This window comes from Trichomycterus rosablanca, chromosome 21 (genome assembly GCF_030014385.1).
Source record: "Trichomycterus rosablanca isolate fTriRos1 chromosome 21, fTriRos1.hap1, whole genome shotgun sequence".
Classification (NCBI taxonomy): domain Eukaryota; kingdom Metazoa; phylum Chordata; class Actinopteri; order Siluriformes; family Trichomycteridae; genus Trichomycterus; species Trichomycterus rosablanca.
Genome location: NC_086008.1, coordinates 20907755 through 20924319, shown reverse-complemented (window position 1 = coordinate 20924319; position 16565 = coordinate 20907755). Strand labels below are relative to the sequence as shown.

The 16565-nt window shown below is 46.3% G+C and overlaps 1 protein-coding gene across 5 annotated transcripts in view; it reads right to left on the bottom strand.

The window, feature by feature from the left end:
- Nucleotides 1-16565, bottom strand: part of trpm3 (transient receptor potential cation channel, subfamily M, member 3) — a 57209-nt gene that overhangs the window by 11424 nt on the left and 29220 nt on the right. For 2 of the 5 annotated variants that reach the window (XM_063018198.1, XM_063018199.1), the window contains exons 6-18: nt 16227-16398; nt 12496-12670; nt 12137-12260; nt 9598-9670; nt 9381-9481; nt 9146-9280; nt 8724-8774; nt 7158-7298; nt 5682-5711; nt 4987-5279; nt 4548-4776; nt 3716-3883; nt 968-1108 (exon numbers count right to left, since the gene is read on the bottom strand). In XM_063018198.1, coding sequence (XP_062874268.1) covers nt 968-1108; nt 3716-3883; nt 4548-4776; nt 4987-5279; nt 5682-5711; nt 7158-7298; nt 8724-8774; nt 9146-9280; nt 9381-9481; nt 9598-9670; nt 12137-12260; nt 12496-12670; nt 16227-16398 — 1833 coding nt within the window. Of the gene's footprint in view, nt 1-639; nt 1109-3679; nt 3884-4547; nt 4777-4986; nt 5280-5681; nt 5712-7157; nt 7299-8723; nt 8775-9145; nt 9281-9380; nt 9482-9597; nt 9671-12136; nt 12261-12491; nt 12671-16226; nt 16399-16565 lie in introns of those variants that run through there. The other 3 variants (XM_063018197.1, XM_063018195.1, XM_063018196.1) reach the window with 3 other exon arrangements.

Sequence of the window (16565 nt, the reverse complement as noted above, 5' to 3'; positions counted from 1 at the left end):
ATCACGCTGCACTTCCTCTGCAGCAGCGGCGGCGGCGTGTTGATGCGAGTGTGATGAAGCCTGTGGGGCTCGTGTGGTTCGTCTCACACCGAGCCATGAGCAAAGTGCTGAATTTATCTGCATCGTGAGCGCAGTCGTAACGTACAGAGTGAAGAGCAAAGCACAGATAGAATTCTGCTCCAGCCTGCGAGCCAGCGGGACGCGACACTCAACACTTCCTCCTGCACCACAGTAAATACTGAGAGATAAATGTGGTGAATGCTGGGTCTCCATTTTTCTTCCTCACAGCTTCTTTCTTCCTCTTTTATTTTATTTTATTTTATTTCTGTTTCATTTTATTCTTTTCATTTCTTTTGTCCTTTTTTCTTCCTTTCTTTTTCCTCGACTCCTTTTGTCTCCTTTTTGTTTAGCCTTCCTTCCTTATTCTATTCTTCCTTTAATATTTTCCTTCCTTTCTTCTTTCCTATCTTCCTATCTTTTTTCCTTTCTTCCCTCCTTCCTATCTTCTGTCCCTCCTATCTTCCTTCATTACTTGCTTCATTCCTTCCTTCCTAACTTTATATCTTCCTATCTTTCTAACCTATCTTTCTTCCTTCCTTCCTTTATTTCTTCCTTCTTTTCTATCTTCCTTTCTATCTACCTTCCTTCCTTCCTTCCTTCCTATCTTCCTTCCTGTCTTCCTTCCTTCCTATCTTCTTTCCTGTCTTCCTTCCTTCCTTCCTATCTTCCTTCCTATCTTCCTTCCTGTCTTCCTTCCTTCCTATCTTCCTTCCTTCCTATATTCCTTCCTTCCTTCCTTCCTTCATATATTCCCTTCTTTCTACCTTCCTAACCTTTCTCCCTTTCCTATTTTCCTTCCTATCTTTCTTCCTTCCTTCCTACATTCCTTCCCTTCTTTCTACCTTCCTAACCTTTCTCCCTTTCCTATCTTTCTTCGTTCCTTTCTTGCTAGTAACACGTCTCCTACCGTGTGGAACCAAAACTTGACGATGGGGGCGTTGTAAAACTCGTAGATCTTGCGGCCGACTGGAATCAGGCGATGACGATTCTGGGCCTCCTCCACTTCCTTCTTTCGAGACACTTCCGAGCTCACATTCCCCAACATAGCCTGAGAAACCCGAGGAAGGGAACGGCAGAGGGACAGACAAAAAACAGAGACGATTTTATATCTGGCGAGAAACAAAACGATGGTTTTACTCAGAATTGTCCAAGGCAGATTAAGAAAATGTCCCAACAATTCTGAGAACTCAGGCAGGTGGAACATGTGACCGTTTTGATGAAACTGTGATTTTCATGTTTCAGAGAAACACATCATAAAGTCCAGAGTGCGGCTGATAGTGATGGACAACATGGTTCACTCTTGGACGTCGTGTCTTAATTGTATTGCAATTCTTTCATTTTCAGTTCTTGATTCAGTCAACTGAGCCAATAAAAACAAGCTCTTTATGCTGGTTGGTCACCTTGTTCAAACTGGATATAATGGTCAACCACTTGGTTAAGATAGTTCTAATGGTCGACCACCTTGGGAAAGCAAGTTTTGATGATTGACCACCTTGGGGAAGCTAGTTCTAATGGTCAGTCACCTTGGTCAACCAATTTGGGAAAGTATTTATAATGGTCAGTCACCTTGGGAAGTTTGTTTTTATTGTCGAACACCTTGGGGAAGCTAGTCATGATGGTCGACCACCTTGGAAAAGCTCTTTATGCTGGTTGGTCACCTTGTTCAAACTGGATATAATGGTCAACCACTTGGTTAAGATAGTATTGATGGTTGCCACCTTGGGAAAGTATTTATAATGGTCAGCCACCTTTGGAATGCTAGGTTTGATAGTTGACCACCTTGGGGAAGCTAGTTCTAATGGTCAGTCACCTTGGGAAAGCAAGTGTTGATGGTCAACCACTTTGGGAAAGTAATGGTCAGTCACCTTGGGAAGTTAGTTATAATGGTCAGTCACCTAAGTAATGCTAGGTCTGATGGTTGGCCACCTTGGGAAAGCTAGTTTTGGTAGCTGAACAAGTTGGGAATGCTAGTTATGATGGTTGGCCACCTTGGGGAAGCAGTTTTGATAGTTGACCACCTTGGTGAAGCTCTTTATGCTGGTTGGTCACCTTGTTCAATGGTCAGCCACTTTGGTTAAGATACTGATGTTGGCCACACACTTTTGCTGGTGTTGCGCCTGAAAACAGGTTGATATTCCCATGATTCCGTCACCATCAGTGCAGGACGTTAAAATTGCAATACAATGTTTTAAACTTGACTTATAAGCTTACAAATCTGTAACAGATTCATAGTGGCAAGTGACAGTAAAGTGAAGGTAAAGTGACAGTAAAGTGAAGGTAAACACTGGGCAATGAAGTCCCTCATCACGTCTCTGTACTTCGTTACCCATGAGTCATTTGTGCTGACCTGTTGATCAGATGCAGTCATGGCGAGAAGGTAGTGATGAGCACGAGTGTTTAACAAGTCTTACTGATTCTAATCATCTAATCAGTAAGTGATTACCCTCTTTACCCGGGTCACGTAGCATCATCTCAAGCGTACATACTGAAATATAGTCCTTACATTTTGGTGCCCCGTGTGAGGAGCACAAATGAATATCCATATAGCTGGAGCCAATTGGTGTAAGAACACAAATACTTGGACGTTTTTGTAATTTTTTTTTGTCAGTACAGTAAATGTTGAGTACTTTTTGTGCCCATCACTACCAAAAAAAGACATCAGATGGCAGATACAGTCAGCTCAAGAATAACTGGCACCCTTTGGTAAATGTCATTGTGGAAGAACACTAGTACTATAACCTTGAAATTCTGGACTACAGACACAGGGTGGGTTTTTTGTTATACAAAGATAAGGGTGCTTGGGTGGCCCACTAGCGCTGAGATCAAGGGCTCAAATCTCAGTGGTGCAATTGGCCATCAAGTGTCTACAAAGACACAATTGACTATGTCTCAAGGGTAAGGCAGAACAGCCTAGCCATTGTAAGGGTTGTGCCAGGTAGGGCACCCAGCGGAAGAACTGTGTCAGGTATGCGGATCTAATCCAGACCTGTACGATGGTGGGTGATCTATAATGTTTTGGGGATGCTTTTCTTAGAAGGCCAGGAAACCCTGCTAGGATTATTGAAACAAGAGCCCAACAGAGAGAAGCTGGGAGTCTTAGGGTTCTGGAGAAGCCTAAAGTCCTGAATGTAAGGATGCCGGTAATTCTGGAGCTGACTAGATGTGTATGAAATTGTGCAACCTGTGTGAATACGTTCTGCATGGAAGTTTGCACAAACGGTTTTCAGCTGTGCGCACAGCAAACCGGATGCGATGAGGAACCATCGGCGTATCGTGTGCGGAAATGGCAGGGCTGCATAAACAAGGAAGGAACAAGCAGCTGTGGGTGACAGTACCGTACTCCAGATGCCACGTCGCTAAAAGGAAAACAGAGAGAGGACAAGGACAGACAGAGCCAGAGACCGGACGACGGGCGGATAGACACAGAGACCCGCTACAACTCCACGACCACACGTCTTTGCTAGGACAACGAGGAGAAAGGTTGAAGCAGCAGGGAACAGGGGCCGGGCCGGAGGCACAGATCCGAAAGGCCAAATTTGAGGGGGCAGGACTTTGTGTTGAGTGTAGAGTGAGTGCTGGACTACAGGCTAACGAACGGGGCTAAGGTGGATGCTCTCACCACGGAGTTGTACTGCGCCTCACAGTATGCTCTTACGGTGAACTCCATGTCCTCCTCTTCCTTGTCCTTAGCCGGCTTGTCGGCCTCGTCCGAGTCCTTCTCCTGAAGGTAGGCCTCCTGCTCCTGGGGCATGTACGACATCTCGTCCTTGTTCTTGAACTCCAGGCTTAGGATGGAAGGTGGCAGCAGAAGGCCGAGGATCACCTGGTGAGGAGAAGGCACAAAGATGGTGGAGATAGTGGCTAGCATTAGGGGACAATCTAGTTGCCTAATTGCTTGCTGCACAAAGCGAGCTCATATGGAGGCACTGATCTCCATTATCCCGTGTCTATGCGCAGACGCCATCGACCAGCCAGCAGAAGTCGTCATTGCTGTAGGAATCTCCTCCGGCATTGATACCCTTCGGACAAGCAGATCATTGTCCTTATAGGTGCCCAGCCTGTCAGTAGCGGAGCTTAGAGTCGAACTCGTGACTTTGAGATGTCTGCTCTGGTTTGCTAGCGTGTTTAACCGCTGGCACCACCCGAGACAATCTGATGACAACAATGAACCTTCCTGACTTGAAATGAGACGGAGTGATGGAACCCCTTCCGAAACGTTTATATTAAGTCTGTGCAGTCGCTGAACTTGCTTGAGGCTAAAAATGCTAATGTAGCGTAAATGTGGTCATTAAAACCTCATTATCTCACAATTTAAAGCCTAGTGAACAGAACTAACTTCGCAAACAAGTAATCACAAGCTTCTGGTCTGTTTATTTTGGCGTCCCGAGGCTACACCGGTACCGGACAGTGTGCTCCTAATGAGCCGCCCGACATTCGGAAACATCTTTTAATGAAAAGCCCGACCGTAGCGCCGCCCCCGGTCTGACCTTTAGGCCGGAGTTCTTGCGCATGCGCAGCCGTCCCATCCACATGTCGGTCAGGAGCATCTGGCTGCAGGTGTGGGCAATGAAGTCGCGGTGCTTGGCGGCCACGGCCAGCTGCAGGCAGGTGGCATTGCTCCAGTTCTTTAGCTCGTAGGTGAGCAGCTTCATGGCCATCTGTTCGTCCTGCTTGTAGGACTGGTCCAGGAGCTCAACCGCCAGCTGCCCGAACTCCCTGAGAGAGGCGGGAGAGAGGCGGATGAGAGGCGAGGTTACAGACTAACACTCCAGTTACCGGTGGATAAGGAGCTGGATGACATTGGTGTTACCAAGCAATAAGTTTGGCGTTACCAAAAGATAAGCTAAAACACAAACCACCCTGGGAAAGGATATTTTTTCTAGACAACCCTGCAAACAACAATGTACAGTAAATCCAGCCTGGCACCTGGAATTGTGGTTGAGCTCCTGCGAGATGTCGTCCACCATGTCGTTCTCCGAGGCCTCGTGCGCCATGGCCTTGGCCAGCTTGCACGCCACCAGTGCCTTGGCCATGGCCTCCTCGCCGTGCTGCCAGAAAAACAGAGCCATCTTCTGCCTCTTCATCAGCACTGCCCACACCATCAGCTCGTGGAAGGGGAAGGGGAAGTGGTTGATCTCGGGGTCGTCCAGGTCGATGTCTACCTCCTCTTCTCGCTTCTTGGTGGTCTTCTGGCGCCCTCGCCGGATTGGCATGTCATCCTGTCGTGGCGGTAAATAAACCAGTATAAAATGGACCAGTACTGGTTATTACCAGGCTGCACAATCACTACTAAAACAATGAAAACCCTGCTTTTATTTCCAACATCCTATCTTAGTACAGTTCCTTGTTCTTCAGCTGGGGTTAGAACTCAAGGGTCAACCATTGCCTGGCACCCCTGAAGCTGAAAGGGTCGAGGGCCTTGCTCAAGGGCCCAACAGTGGCTGCCACAGTCTTCCGATTGATAGCCCAAAGCTCTACCAACTAGGCTACGCTTGTAAGCAATGAGTGTCTGAAATACCTAAACGTAACAATTAGACGAGGTGTCCATATACTTTTGGCCATGTATTGTTTTATTTACGCATTACTATTGCATTCGAATACAGCAAGGAATCCCGACTCACCTCCATCCCGAGCAGCTTCAGAGCCTTGGGCTGTAAAAATAAAAGTAAAAAAACAAATTTAGAGACAGAACATGATTCAATTGATGCACATTTAACTGAGGCAAAACCTCACCACCCCGTTGGCGTGTACCGTACGCGGGCGAGGACGAGGACCAGCCGTGTTAAAAGTGGTCAAAAATGCTTAATATGACCCAAGTATTATAATAATGCTGTTTTGAAGTGTGGCTGGGAGTCTAAAGTACAGAGATAAGCAACAGGTCTGTTGTAAGCAGATAAGAAGCAACAGTCAGCACAGAATGGAGGTTCCAAAGTCCAACACCAAATGTGATGTGACTAGAGCAGTATAAATGGAGACCCACAGTTCTGTTCCTTGTTCTTCAGCTAGTCCACTGCTGTAAGAACCAACAATCGTGCCAATCAATTCTTCAATCCAGTCAGCTGTAATCTTATTCTTCCACGACAGACCAGCGAGACTTCAGTTCAGTTTGAAAGAGCCAAAAGTCAGAAAGAAGGAACTGTGAAGATCTTCTCATGTCCGAAACGCAACCAAACGTAAAATATGCAAAATAATTAAATAATGAAGACAGAATAGACATCTAATTAAGCGACACCATCACTGCTGGGAACTGAACTCGGCAAGACGAGGCTACGGATAAAAAGACGCCACTAACGGCAATGCTCTAAAACTGTCCTGAAACTGCATAGAGTTCAATGCTGCTTGCCTCGCACCGTCTTTAACATCGGCGCATTCACGCCTGAGAACGCGTCGACTCCGGGTCCTGAATCCTTCTGATTCCACTGATCGGATTTCGATGCCGACTACATCAGATATCAGTTCTCCCCGGCGCTGCAGCTACGAATCGATGGACTCTTTTATTTATTTATAATTTTTTCCCCACTCTGAGTCTCTTTATCTCTTCATCCTTTATCCCCGAGGTTTAGAGATTTTGAAAACAAATCCATGGGCTTTTAGATTTGTTGACACTGCTGATGTTCCATTCTGCCTCAATCGATGCGCAGAAATGTGAGAAAACAGCCACTCGCCATCTTTTGGAGGAAGGGGGGGTGATGATAATTCTGTTTAGACTTCGTAAGCGATCGATAGGTCCACATCTGAGACCATCCATCTCGGAGGTGATAAAATGCTGGGATTTTTAGACAAGTCAGTCATGGATTCCTCTACAAACAGCTGTTGCAGTGGCAAGGACGTAAACGCCCCCATATTTTGGGGTTGCCACGGCCCAGAGCGGTAGAATAGAATGCCTTTATTTATTATTTAAATGGCACCCCTGGAGCCGAGAGGGTTAGGGGCCTTGCTCAACAGAGGCTGCGTGGCAGAGCTAAGATTCAAACCCTCAACCTTTCGATTGATAGACTAGTGGGTACAGCTTTGGACTATCACTGTCCCTACCGGTAGTCCCTACCCTTCCCTCATCCCTTAATATGAGCCACCATCATTCATACTTCCATACGTACCCTTTTTGGGCCAAACAGGTTGTGGTAGAGGGTTCGGAACCTCTTCCGCGTGTAGTTGCAGCGATAAGCTCCGCCCATCAGGTATTCCATCACCAATCCGATGTCGATCAGGCTGATGCGGTAGTCGGGCGGCAGGTTACCCTGTAGGCGAAGACGTTACTCGTCGTGCGACTAAGCAGTAAACAGTTCACACGTTCAGAATTGACTCATATTAACCATATTTTCCCCCCACCGACCCTCCACCCACACACAAACGAACGCACGGACACGCTAACGTAGCACTAGCTAGGACTACGAAGAGATGCGACTGGCTGATTCACCTTGAGGTAGATCCAACCGAACCCTGGATATTCTTGCTTGGAAAGAACACACAAGGTAAGTGAGTCAAAATTGCACGGAGGGATTTGACAGCTGACACACCACACAACCTGTTCTGACCCGTACAATGGTCAAAAAATATTTAGCGTGCGCTAAAAAAAAAGCAGTCACCACTTACCTTTCATGGTATATGAGCTGTTTTGTAATGTATTATATTTTCTTACCAATTTAGACGTATCCAATTCCCGTATCGCATTTGGCTTTCCCTGATGCTCTCAAACGATGAGGGCCATGATTAAAACACGCCCTCCCAACACACGTGCAGTACCGCCGCTTCTATTCACCTGCACGAGGCAGGTTCATATAGAAATTCAAGCACTGATCTCCATTATTCCCCGTCTCAGTGCAGCTCTATCAATCAGCCAGCAGAGGTCGTAATTGCAGCAGTTATGAGCTTATTGTCCAGAGGCAGAGCTGAGATTCGAACCCAAGACTTTGAAATGTCAGCTCTGATGTGCTAGCGTGTTTTACTGCTGCACAGTAGACGTAGTCGTAGCAGATTGACCGTAGTACTAAAAGTATTTCATGTCCTGGACTTGGCTATGTCTCACTCTGGCTTAGATTTTATGCTTAACATGACCTAAGTATTATAATGATGCTGTTTTGTGCGTTACATCCTCAGTTATATTGTGCTTCAGATGTGGCTGGGAGTCTAAAGTAAAGAGATAAGTTAGGCTGTTGTTAGCAGATAGGAAACAACAGTCAGCACAGAATGGAGGTTCCAAAGTCCAACACCTGATGTGATGTGACTAGAGCAGAATAAAGTAAGGCCTATAGTTCTGTTCCTTGTTCTTCAGCTATTCCACTGCTGTAAGAACCCACAATCATGCCAATCAATTCCTCCAATTCAGTCATCTGTAATCGTATTCTTCCACGACAGACCAGCGAGACTTCAGTTCGGTTTGAAAGAGCCAAAAGTCAGAAAGAAGGAACTGTGAAGATCTTCTCATGTCCAAAACGCAACCAAACGTAAAATATGCAAAAAAAATTTAATAATGAAGACAGAAAAGACATCTAATTAAGTGACACCATAACTGCTGGGAACTGAACTTATCAAGACGAGGCCACGGATAAAAAGACGACGCTAACGGCGCTGCTCTAAAACTGTCCTGAAACTTAGACGTGCTCACTCAGACACACAGACACCCTCACGAACTCTCGATACGACGGTGCGCCAAAGCGTTTTACCTTTTTCACGTCCCTGACGAGGTGATACAGGGTGTTGGAGGGTCCGTGCCGCTGTTATGGGCGAGACAAACACACGTTAAAGTTAGCTCCAAAATACGTTACACAACCCGTCACATCCCTCCCTTCTGAATAAAAGCCCCCCCACTAATATCACTGTAAAAATGAATATATCAGTGCACCATCTACAGGCCATTCTTGGTATTACTGGTTGAACGTTTTAACTTGTAGTCAATTTAAAACATTTAATACAACGATGCTTTCGGTAGCACCTTTGGCGCCCCCTTCAGGAACCCCCCCTTCCCCGTCCCAGCTCTGAAATCAAATACCATGATGCTACCACCACCACGTTTTACAGTAAGCATGGTGCAACCTCACTAAAATCGCCAAGACACGGACTCTAGCAAGTAGAGTACGAGCGTTACCGTGTTGTAGAGCTCCTCCAGCCTGGAGAGAGTAAGGAAGCGGTGCATGCTCACACCGTTCTCAATCAGCAGCTTCACAAAGTCCACTCGGTCCAGCACCAGGGCGTCCAGCATGGCCTGCTCCAGAGATCCCACCTAGGAATCAAACAAATCATAATCAACCTCAGATCATTATGGGGTGAGATTTAGAAGCCCCGCCCTAAAAGAACACCAAACGTGTTTGATGGTTCCTTACTGGCCACTGCTGCCCGTAGATGAAGATCTGGCTGCGGGCGATGTCCACCCGGTTCCAGGCCAGCGCCAGGCTCAGCTGGTCAGGAGCAGAAGCGTTGGCACCTGAAACAAACCCAAAAAAAAAGATCTCGCTGAGGTTCATGGTAATTCCAAACTCTCTCTAATCACCCTGTTTAGGGCATAGAGGGGTCACTTAAGGGGTTTCAGACACTCGATACCTTTCAGTAAAGCCGTGAGGATGGCCAGGTCGATGTCCTGGTGTCCCTCCGAGCCCATCCGGAACACCGTGATCTGAAGAAGAGAGCGAGAGTTCAACACTAACGACGTTTTAGTCGAGGTCCGAGATTTTAAATTCCTGACATCAAATCCAGCAACTTCAACACAAAGACTCTAACGTGTCGTCAGGTGCAGCTGAAAGGCACCTTGCAGGACTGATTTCCCATCATCCTCATTGTGCGTGAGATCATCGCCGCCCACTACAGAGTTGACCGCAGCGTTTGTTGGATTAATCCTCGCCTCTTATTTTGCTACGCCGATCGGGGAGAGTGTGACCGGTTGATTGGCTGCGGGGCGACCGTGACCCCGCGACACTTTCATCCTCTTAACACGGCGTGAAATGAAGGCATATTGAGGCGGGACGGACAAGAAGAATGAGTGTGTGTGTGTGTGTGCGTGTGTGCGTGTGTGTGTGTATGCGTGTTGAGTGGATGTTTGGTGATTGAATGGGTTCTTGATGGGGTCATTATGGGTGGAAGATAAATGGAGGAATGATGAAACTCTGCATGATGGATTGGTGAATGATGGGTTTTGAAATGACGGGCGGGGCACGATAAATTAAAACAAAATTCCATCTATCCATCCGCACATCCATCATCTATCCATCCATCATCCATCCATCATCCATCCATCCATCCATCTATCCATCCATCCATTAATCCATCCATCTATAGACTCATCCATCCATCCATCATCCATCCATCCATCCATCCATCTATAGACTCATCCATCCATCCATCATCCATCCATCCATCCATCCATCTATAGACTCATCCATCCATCCATCATCCATCCATCCATCCATCCATCCATCTATAGACTCATCCATCCATCCATCATCCATCCATCCATCCATCCATCCATCTATAGACTCATCCATCCATCCATCCATCATCCATCCATCCATCCATCTATAGACCCACCCATTTATCCATCCATCCATCTATAGACCCACCCATCCATCCATCCATTCATTCTTCCATCTATCTATAGACCCATCCATCTATCTATCCATCCATCCATCTATAGACCCACCCATCCATCCATCCATTCATTCTTTCATCTATCTATAGACCCACCCATCCATCCATCCATTCATTTTTCCATCCATCCATCCATCCATCCATCCATTCATTCATCCATCTGTTCATCCATCCATCCATTCATTGTTCCATCTATCTATAGACCCATCCATCTATCCATCCATCCATCCATCCATCCATCCATTCATTCATCCATCTGTTCATCCATCCATCCATCTATAGACTCATCCATCTATCCATCCATGCAGGATGGGGCTTCCTGTAGCAAGACTGATTTCCTCCACCTGTTAGTGATGGATGTAGGTTTGCTCTCTTTTACACCGCGCGTGATGTTTAAACACGGCGGCCCACGCGGAGCCGAGCAGAAAGAGTAAAATGAGACTGAAAGCTCAGTCGGATGGTAAATGCGCCGGTGTGATAAGTGCGGGAGGTCTGGCACCGCTCCTCACGCTGCTTATATAACGGGCGCAGGGACTCCCCGTGTTTTCCTGACAGTTTGATGAATCGTATCATCGCTCGCCGCAGCGTCCGCGCAGAGACAGATTGAGAACGAAGCGGCGTGTACGAGGAGAACGCGGGGCCGGTCCTCACGCCCTTCTGCTCGCCGGCCTGCTGCTCGTCTCATAAACGCAGAACGTGATTATTTATCACAATCACAGTCACTGACGGCAGGAATCACACACAGACGGTGATTTACTGAGTCTGTCTGCACTGCCAGGAACCGCTTTAATGTCATTATTAGATTTCTGCATCAGTCCAATTTGGATCTACTCAGTTTCACACAGAGGAACACGCTGCTCTTCCTGTATTCTTCTGCAGCTCAGGAAGACACCTCGACCGATCAGTAGGAGTCGCTCCTGCAGCTATAAACCCCGGCCAGGCCTGTGGCACTGCCAGTACTTAAACAATCTCTGATCTTGGAAGAGACTCCACCCGAGCATTATGAACAATATTTTAGTAATTTTATTTATTATACAAAACCAACGTAGCTCTTCATATGATTGTTGTTTTGTTATTATTATTATTATTATTGTTATTATTATAAATACTATTGTTTTTATTATTGTTATTATTATTATGATTATTGTTATTACTATTGTTATTATTATTAGTTTTTATTATTATTATTATTATTATTATTATTGTTATTATTAATGTTATTAGTATTACTATTATTATTCTTTAAATATTATTGTTTTTATTATTATTATTATATTATTATTGTTATTATTTTTATTATTATTATTATTTTATTGTTATTATTATTGTTATTATTATTATTTTATTGTTACTATTGCTATTATTATTAATGTTATTATTATTATTATTATTGTTAATGTTGTTATTATTGTTATTATTGTTATTATTATTCTAACATTGAGCTGTTCTCTTTACTTGTTTTCTTGTTTACGTGGTTTTATAAATGGACTAAACTCACCAGCTCTTTCTTCTTCATGCACTCCATGAGGATGATGAAGAGGTGCTGTGCCTGAGTCCGGCTGTAGGTGAAGGTCTTCTGGATGGTGACCAGCAGCTGGTCCCTGAGAGACTCGTTTATCAGCCTGAACCGGAAACAGTGAGGACGAGAGGAGAGCAGAAAAGATCAACAATTCATTTTGTTACTTAAATCTAAACAGTCAGTGGCTGAGTTACTGAACCTCCGGCCGCTGTGTAGAGAAGTTTGGAATGACCTGTACATGAAGAGCCCGTACAGGCTGCTCTGAACTGCCCCTGGTCTGGGTCACTATATGTTGACCGGGTCACCAAGAACCCGAGGCTGTTCTCTTTTTGACTTACCCTCCCTCCTCCGAGTACTTGTGGCCGAACGCCAGGATGTCGGACGCCCGGCCGCTGCCGTCGCACACCACGACCGGCACGGGGGGCGTGTCCCTCAGGTACTCCAAAACGATGGAGATGACGTTAGGGCCGCCCTCCACGATCAGCGCCACCACAGGGACCCCCTGTCCGATCCCTGCGGAGAGGAACAGAAAGACGTTCGTGATGCAAAAGTATGTAGACACCTGCGGTACCAAGGCTTTCCACCGGATTTGGAAGTAGGTACGGGTACAGGCGCTGGACAGGAACGCCTGTCTCACAACCGACTCTTTGTTTAAGATCTTAATGGGGAAAAAATGGCCCCTATGGGGACCAAACGGGACAGAAAATGAACATCATGCGACTAATCGGGGGTGGCACGGTGAGAGTGGGTGCTGCTTAGTATTATGGGTCCTGGAGACCTCGGTTTGATCCTTTTGAATGAATGAATGGATGAACTGTTGGATCAGCAGCTCTGATTTTCCGCTAGTCGATGTGTAATGTGTTTCTGCCCCTCGCGCAGTGTTTCAGTGTGGTCCCGTTCCAATAATAACCCCTTCATCCTGAACATCTGCTCCACTCGACCCATGCCATCCAGATGAGTGGCGCGCTGAAGGGCTATAAATACTCGCTTTATGCGACGGATCCAGATTTAGGAAGAATGACAGCACATGTGGGACTTCGCCCCCCTCCGTCCTTCCCTCCCTCCCACCGCCTCACCGTATCTGTCGATGCGCCGGTCCGTCCCGGTGCCATCTTTCTCTCCAAATCCACCCCCTCACCCCATGCCGTCCTCTCTCTCTCCGGCTGGAGCCTTTGTGCCCGGGCTCGGTCCTCGTAAATAATTCATGCGCTCGGAGAGGGAACCCACTGCGGCATGCGGTTCAAACCGCAGCCACAACAGCCACAATACGGCGGTGACGGGTGACGCATAGCGGCGCAGGAGCCAAAGAGAGAAAGAAACCCGGCGAGGGTCTGACGGGTCAGGTTCCTTTATGTAGCCCCATCTGCTTCGTGCACCGAGTGTGATTCATGCCACCGTCGATGCCCCTCCACCACTCATTCAGAATGGCATTCCATGAAATTCTGGAGTGTGTCTGTGGGAATTTGGGGGCGAAGGGGGCACGGTGGTGCAGCTTATAAAGTGGGTGCTGCTTTGTATTGTGGGTCCTTTATGCCAACAGTTTGGGGAAGGCCCTGAGCAACCACTCTATAAGTGAGGTCAGCACACATTCCAGACCAAACATCTTTAAGATGAACCGGAACGCTGAGCGAAAGCTGGTGACTGTGGGGGCTCAATGGTCTAGTAATCAAAAGGTTGCCGGGTCAAGCCCCACCACCACCAAGTTGACACTGTTGGGCCCCTGAGCAAGGCCCTTGGGCCTCAAATGCTCAGATTGTATTCAGTCCCAAAAAGCATCTGCCTAATGCCACACATGTAAATGTAAACGTCCGAATGGGCACAAATTCCCACACACACACTCCTAAATCTTGTGGAAAGCCGTTTCTTCAGTAGAATCGGGCTGTTACAGCTAAAACGAGACGTGGGAACAGGGCGCCGTATCAAAAATCATGGATTTGGAACAGGCGACACCCGTCAGCACTGAACTCGACCCCTCAGGCGTCATCTGTTCAAAAACGCTAATCCGTACCGCGATCCCCGAGCCGTTACCGGACGTGCGGTTATCGATCTGGACGTTTTTCACAAGACGGGCGGAGGAGAAGGGGGACGAGGGAGGATTGGGGGGGTAAATGAAGTTCATTAAAAACTGATCTGCTGCTGGAAGCGCTGGCGTGAAATGTAGTCAATTAGCAGGCAGTGTGATTCCCGGCTGGTCCAACAGGCCGATGGGAAATATGAGGAATATTAGCGGCTGCTTCGCGGGGAACATCGAACCGCAATAAACAGCGACATACCGATGCGAGACGTCCGTGTATTTATATCTCCTACGATGGCGTTTGTTTGCTCGACACCGTCGGGGGTCGGAGGAGCTGCAGGCGTGCACCCACCTCCTCCAAGGGTCCGACAGAAAGCCTCGGAAACTAAGAAGGATCACGCTGCACTCAAGTAACCCTCCACCGCTCGCGCTAGCGCCCGGACCGACCAGTAGGTGTCACTATTGCACCACTACACCTACATCTACTCAGTCACCAATGTACTTCAAATTGAGATTCGGGTCCCAGTGCTGGGGGGGGGGGGGTTGGAGTGGGGGGTAGCTGATTAACAATCCGTAATGCCACGTTCTCTAATACTACTACTACTAATTATAAAAACAATAATAATAATAATAATAATAATAATATAATAATAATAATAATATACTAATAACAACAACAACAACAGCAACAACAATAATAATAATAATCATAATATAATAATAATAATATTAACAATAATAATAACAATAATAATAATAATATTAATAATATAATAATAAAACAATAATAATAGTAATAATAATAATATTAATAATAATAATATTATTAATAATAATAATATAGTAATAGTAATAATAATAATAAAAACAATAAAAATAATAATAATAATAACAATGATAATAAAAACAATAATAATAATTAATAGTAATATTATTATTATTATTAATAATAATATAAATATCAATAATAATGAAAACAATAATAATAATAACAATAATGTCATTAGTAATAATAATAAAAACAATAATAATAATAAAAAATAATAGTAATAATAATAATAAATAATAATATTAATAATTAATAATAATTAATAATAATGAATTTAAAATAATAATAAATAAGTAATAATAAAATGAAGGAACGTTTGTATGAAGCTTTGCGGACGTTAATAATCGAGACAGGAAGTGAAGTACCCACAATGCCGAGCACATATGCCACGCTTGGCGCAGAGCCAGCGAGACCCACCGAGGGGACGTTCGAAAGAGGCGACAGGAAATTGCTGTCCAGAAATAGTCCGGCAGGGCCGAGGGAGCAGCAGATGCCACCGTCACACGGCGCGGCGCCTGACCAGAAGTTTGAGGGCATTACTGTTGAGGTGGTGCCAACTCGCTGCCGCAAGGGCCTCCAGTTTTAGGGTTCGATTCCACCCGAACGTTAGTCATGAGGTCACTGTAGTGCAGTTGGGTGGTGCTGGACACACTGCAAACCTGACCAGGATGTAACCAGTAAACATGAGAGCTGACCAATCCAGGCACCAGAGGCCAAATTTGGCGGATCACCGGTAGGAAAACCATCCCCACCATGTTTATGGACGGGTTGCTGGTCCGACCCTTGATGACTACCGGACGTTTTACCATTGGGGCTCGGTCATTGGTTCGGTCCAGATGTACCGAATGGACGCTGTATGACCGCTGGACATCCTTTTGCCTTCCCAGCCCCTTCCGTAACTCCAGGCATAGGATGACAAAGGGAAGTCCAGCGGTCACATGACTCTTCCGTCTCCTCCATTGGCCAGCAAAGAAACAAGACGTTCAGCACCCACCTCCTCCAAGGTTCCTACAGAAAGCCTGGAAAACTACGGAGGATCACGCTGTACTCAAGTAATCCTCCACCGCTCGTGCTAGCGCCCTGACCGAACAGCAGGTGTCACTATCGCACCACCAATCAGCTCCAGCAAGAAAACGAGACGTTCATGCCATCATCTGTGGTGGTCGTTACCCCCTAAATTACACCAGCACCCCCCGGAGTACGCCCCGAGAGGGCGGAGGACTCACGCGTGTTGATCTTCTGGAGCGAGATGTGCTTCTCCAGCTGCCGGCGGAGCTTGACCTCGGCGCTGTACTTCCCGGTGGTGCCGTTGTCGGCCAGGATGAAGTGCGAGTGCTGGCTGTTCAGGACCGTCAGCTTGCTCATGGGGTTGGACATGGTCTGGTACGGCCGAACCACCTACGGCACGAAGAAATGGTAAAGGAACAGCCACAAAACAAGAGTGGGTGTGAGATCAGCAGTGCACCATGTGGCCAAAAGTATGTGGACGCCTGACTATTTTACATTTACATTTTTGGCATTTAGTAGACGCATTTATCCAAAGCGACTTACAGTAGTGTGACAGT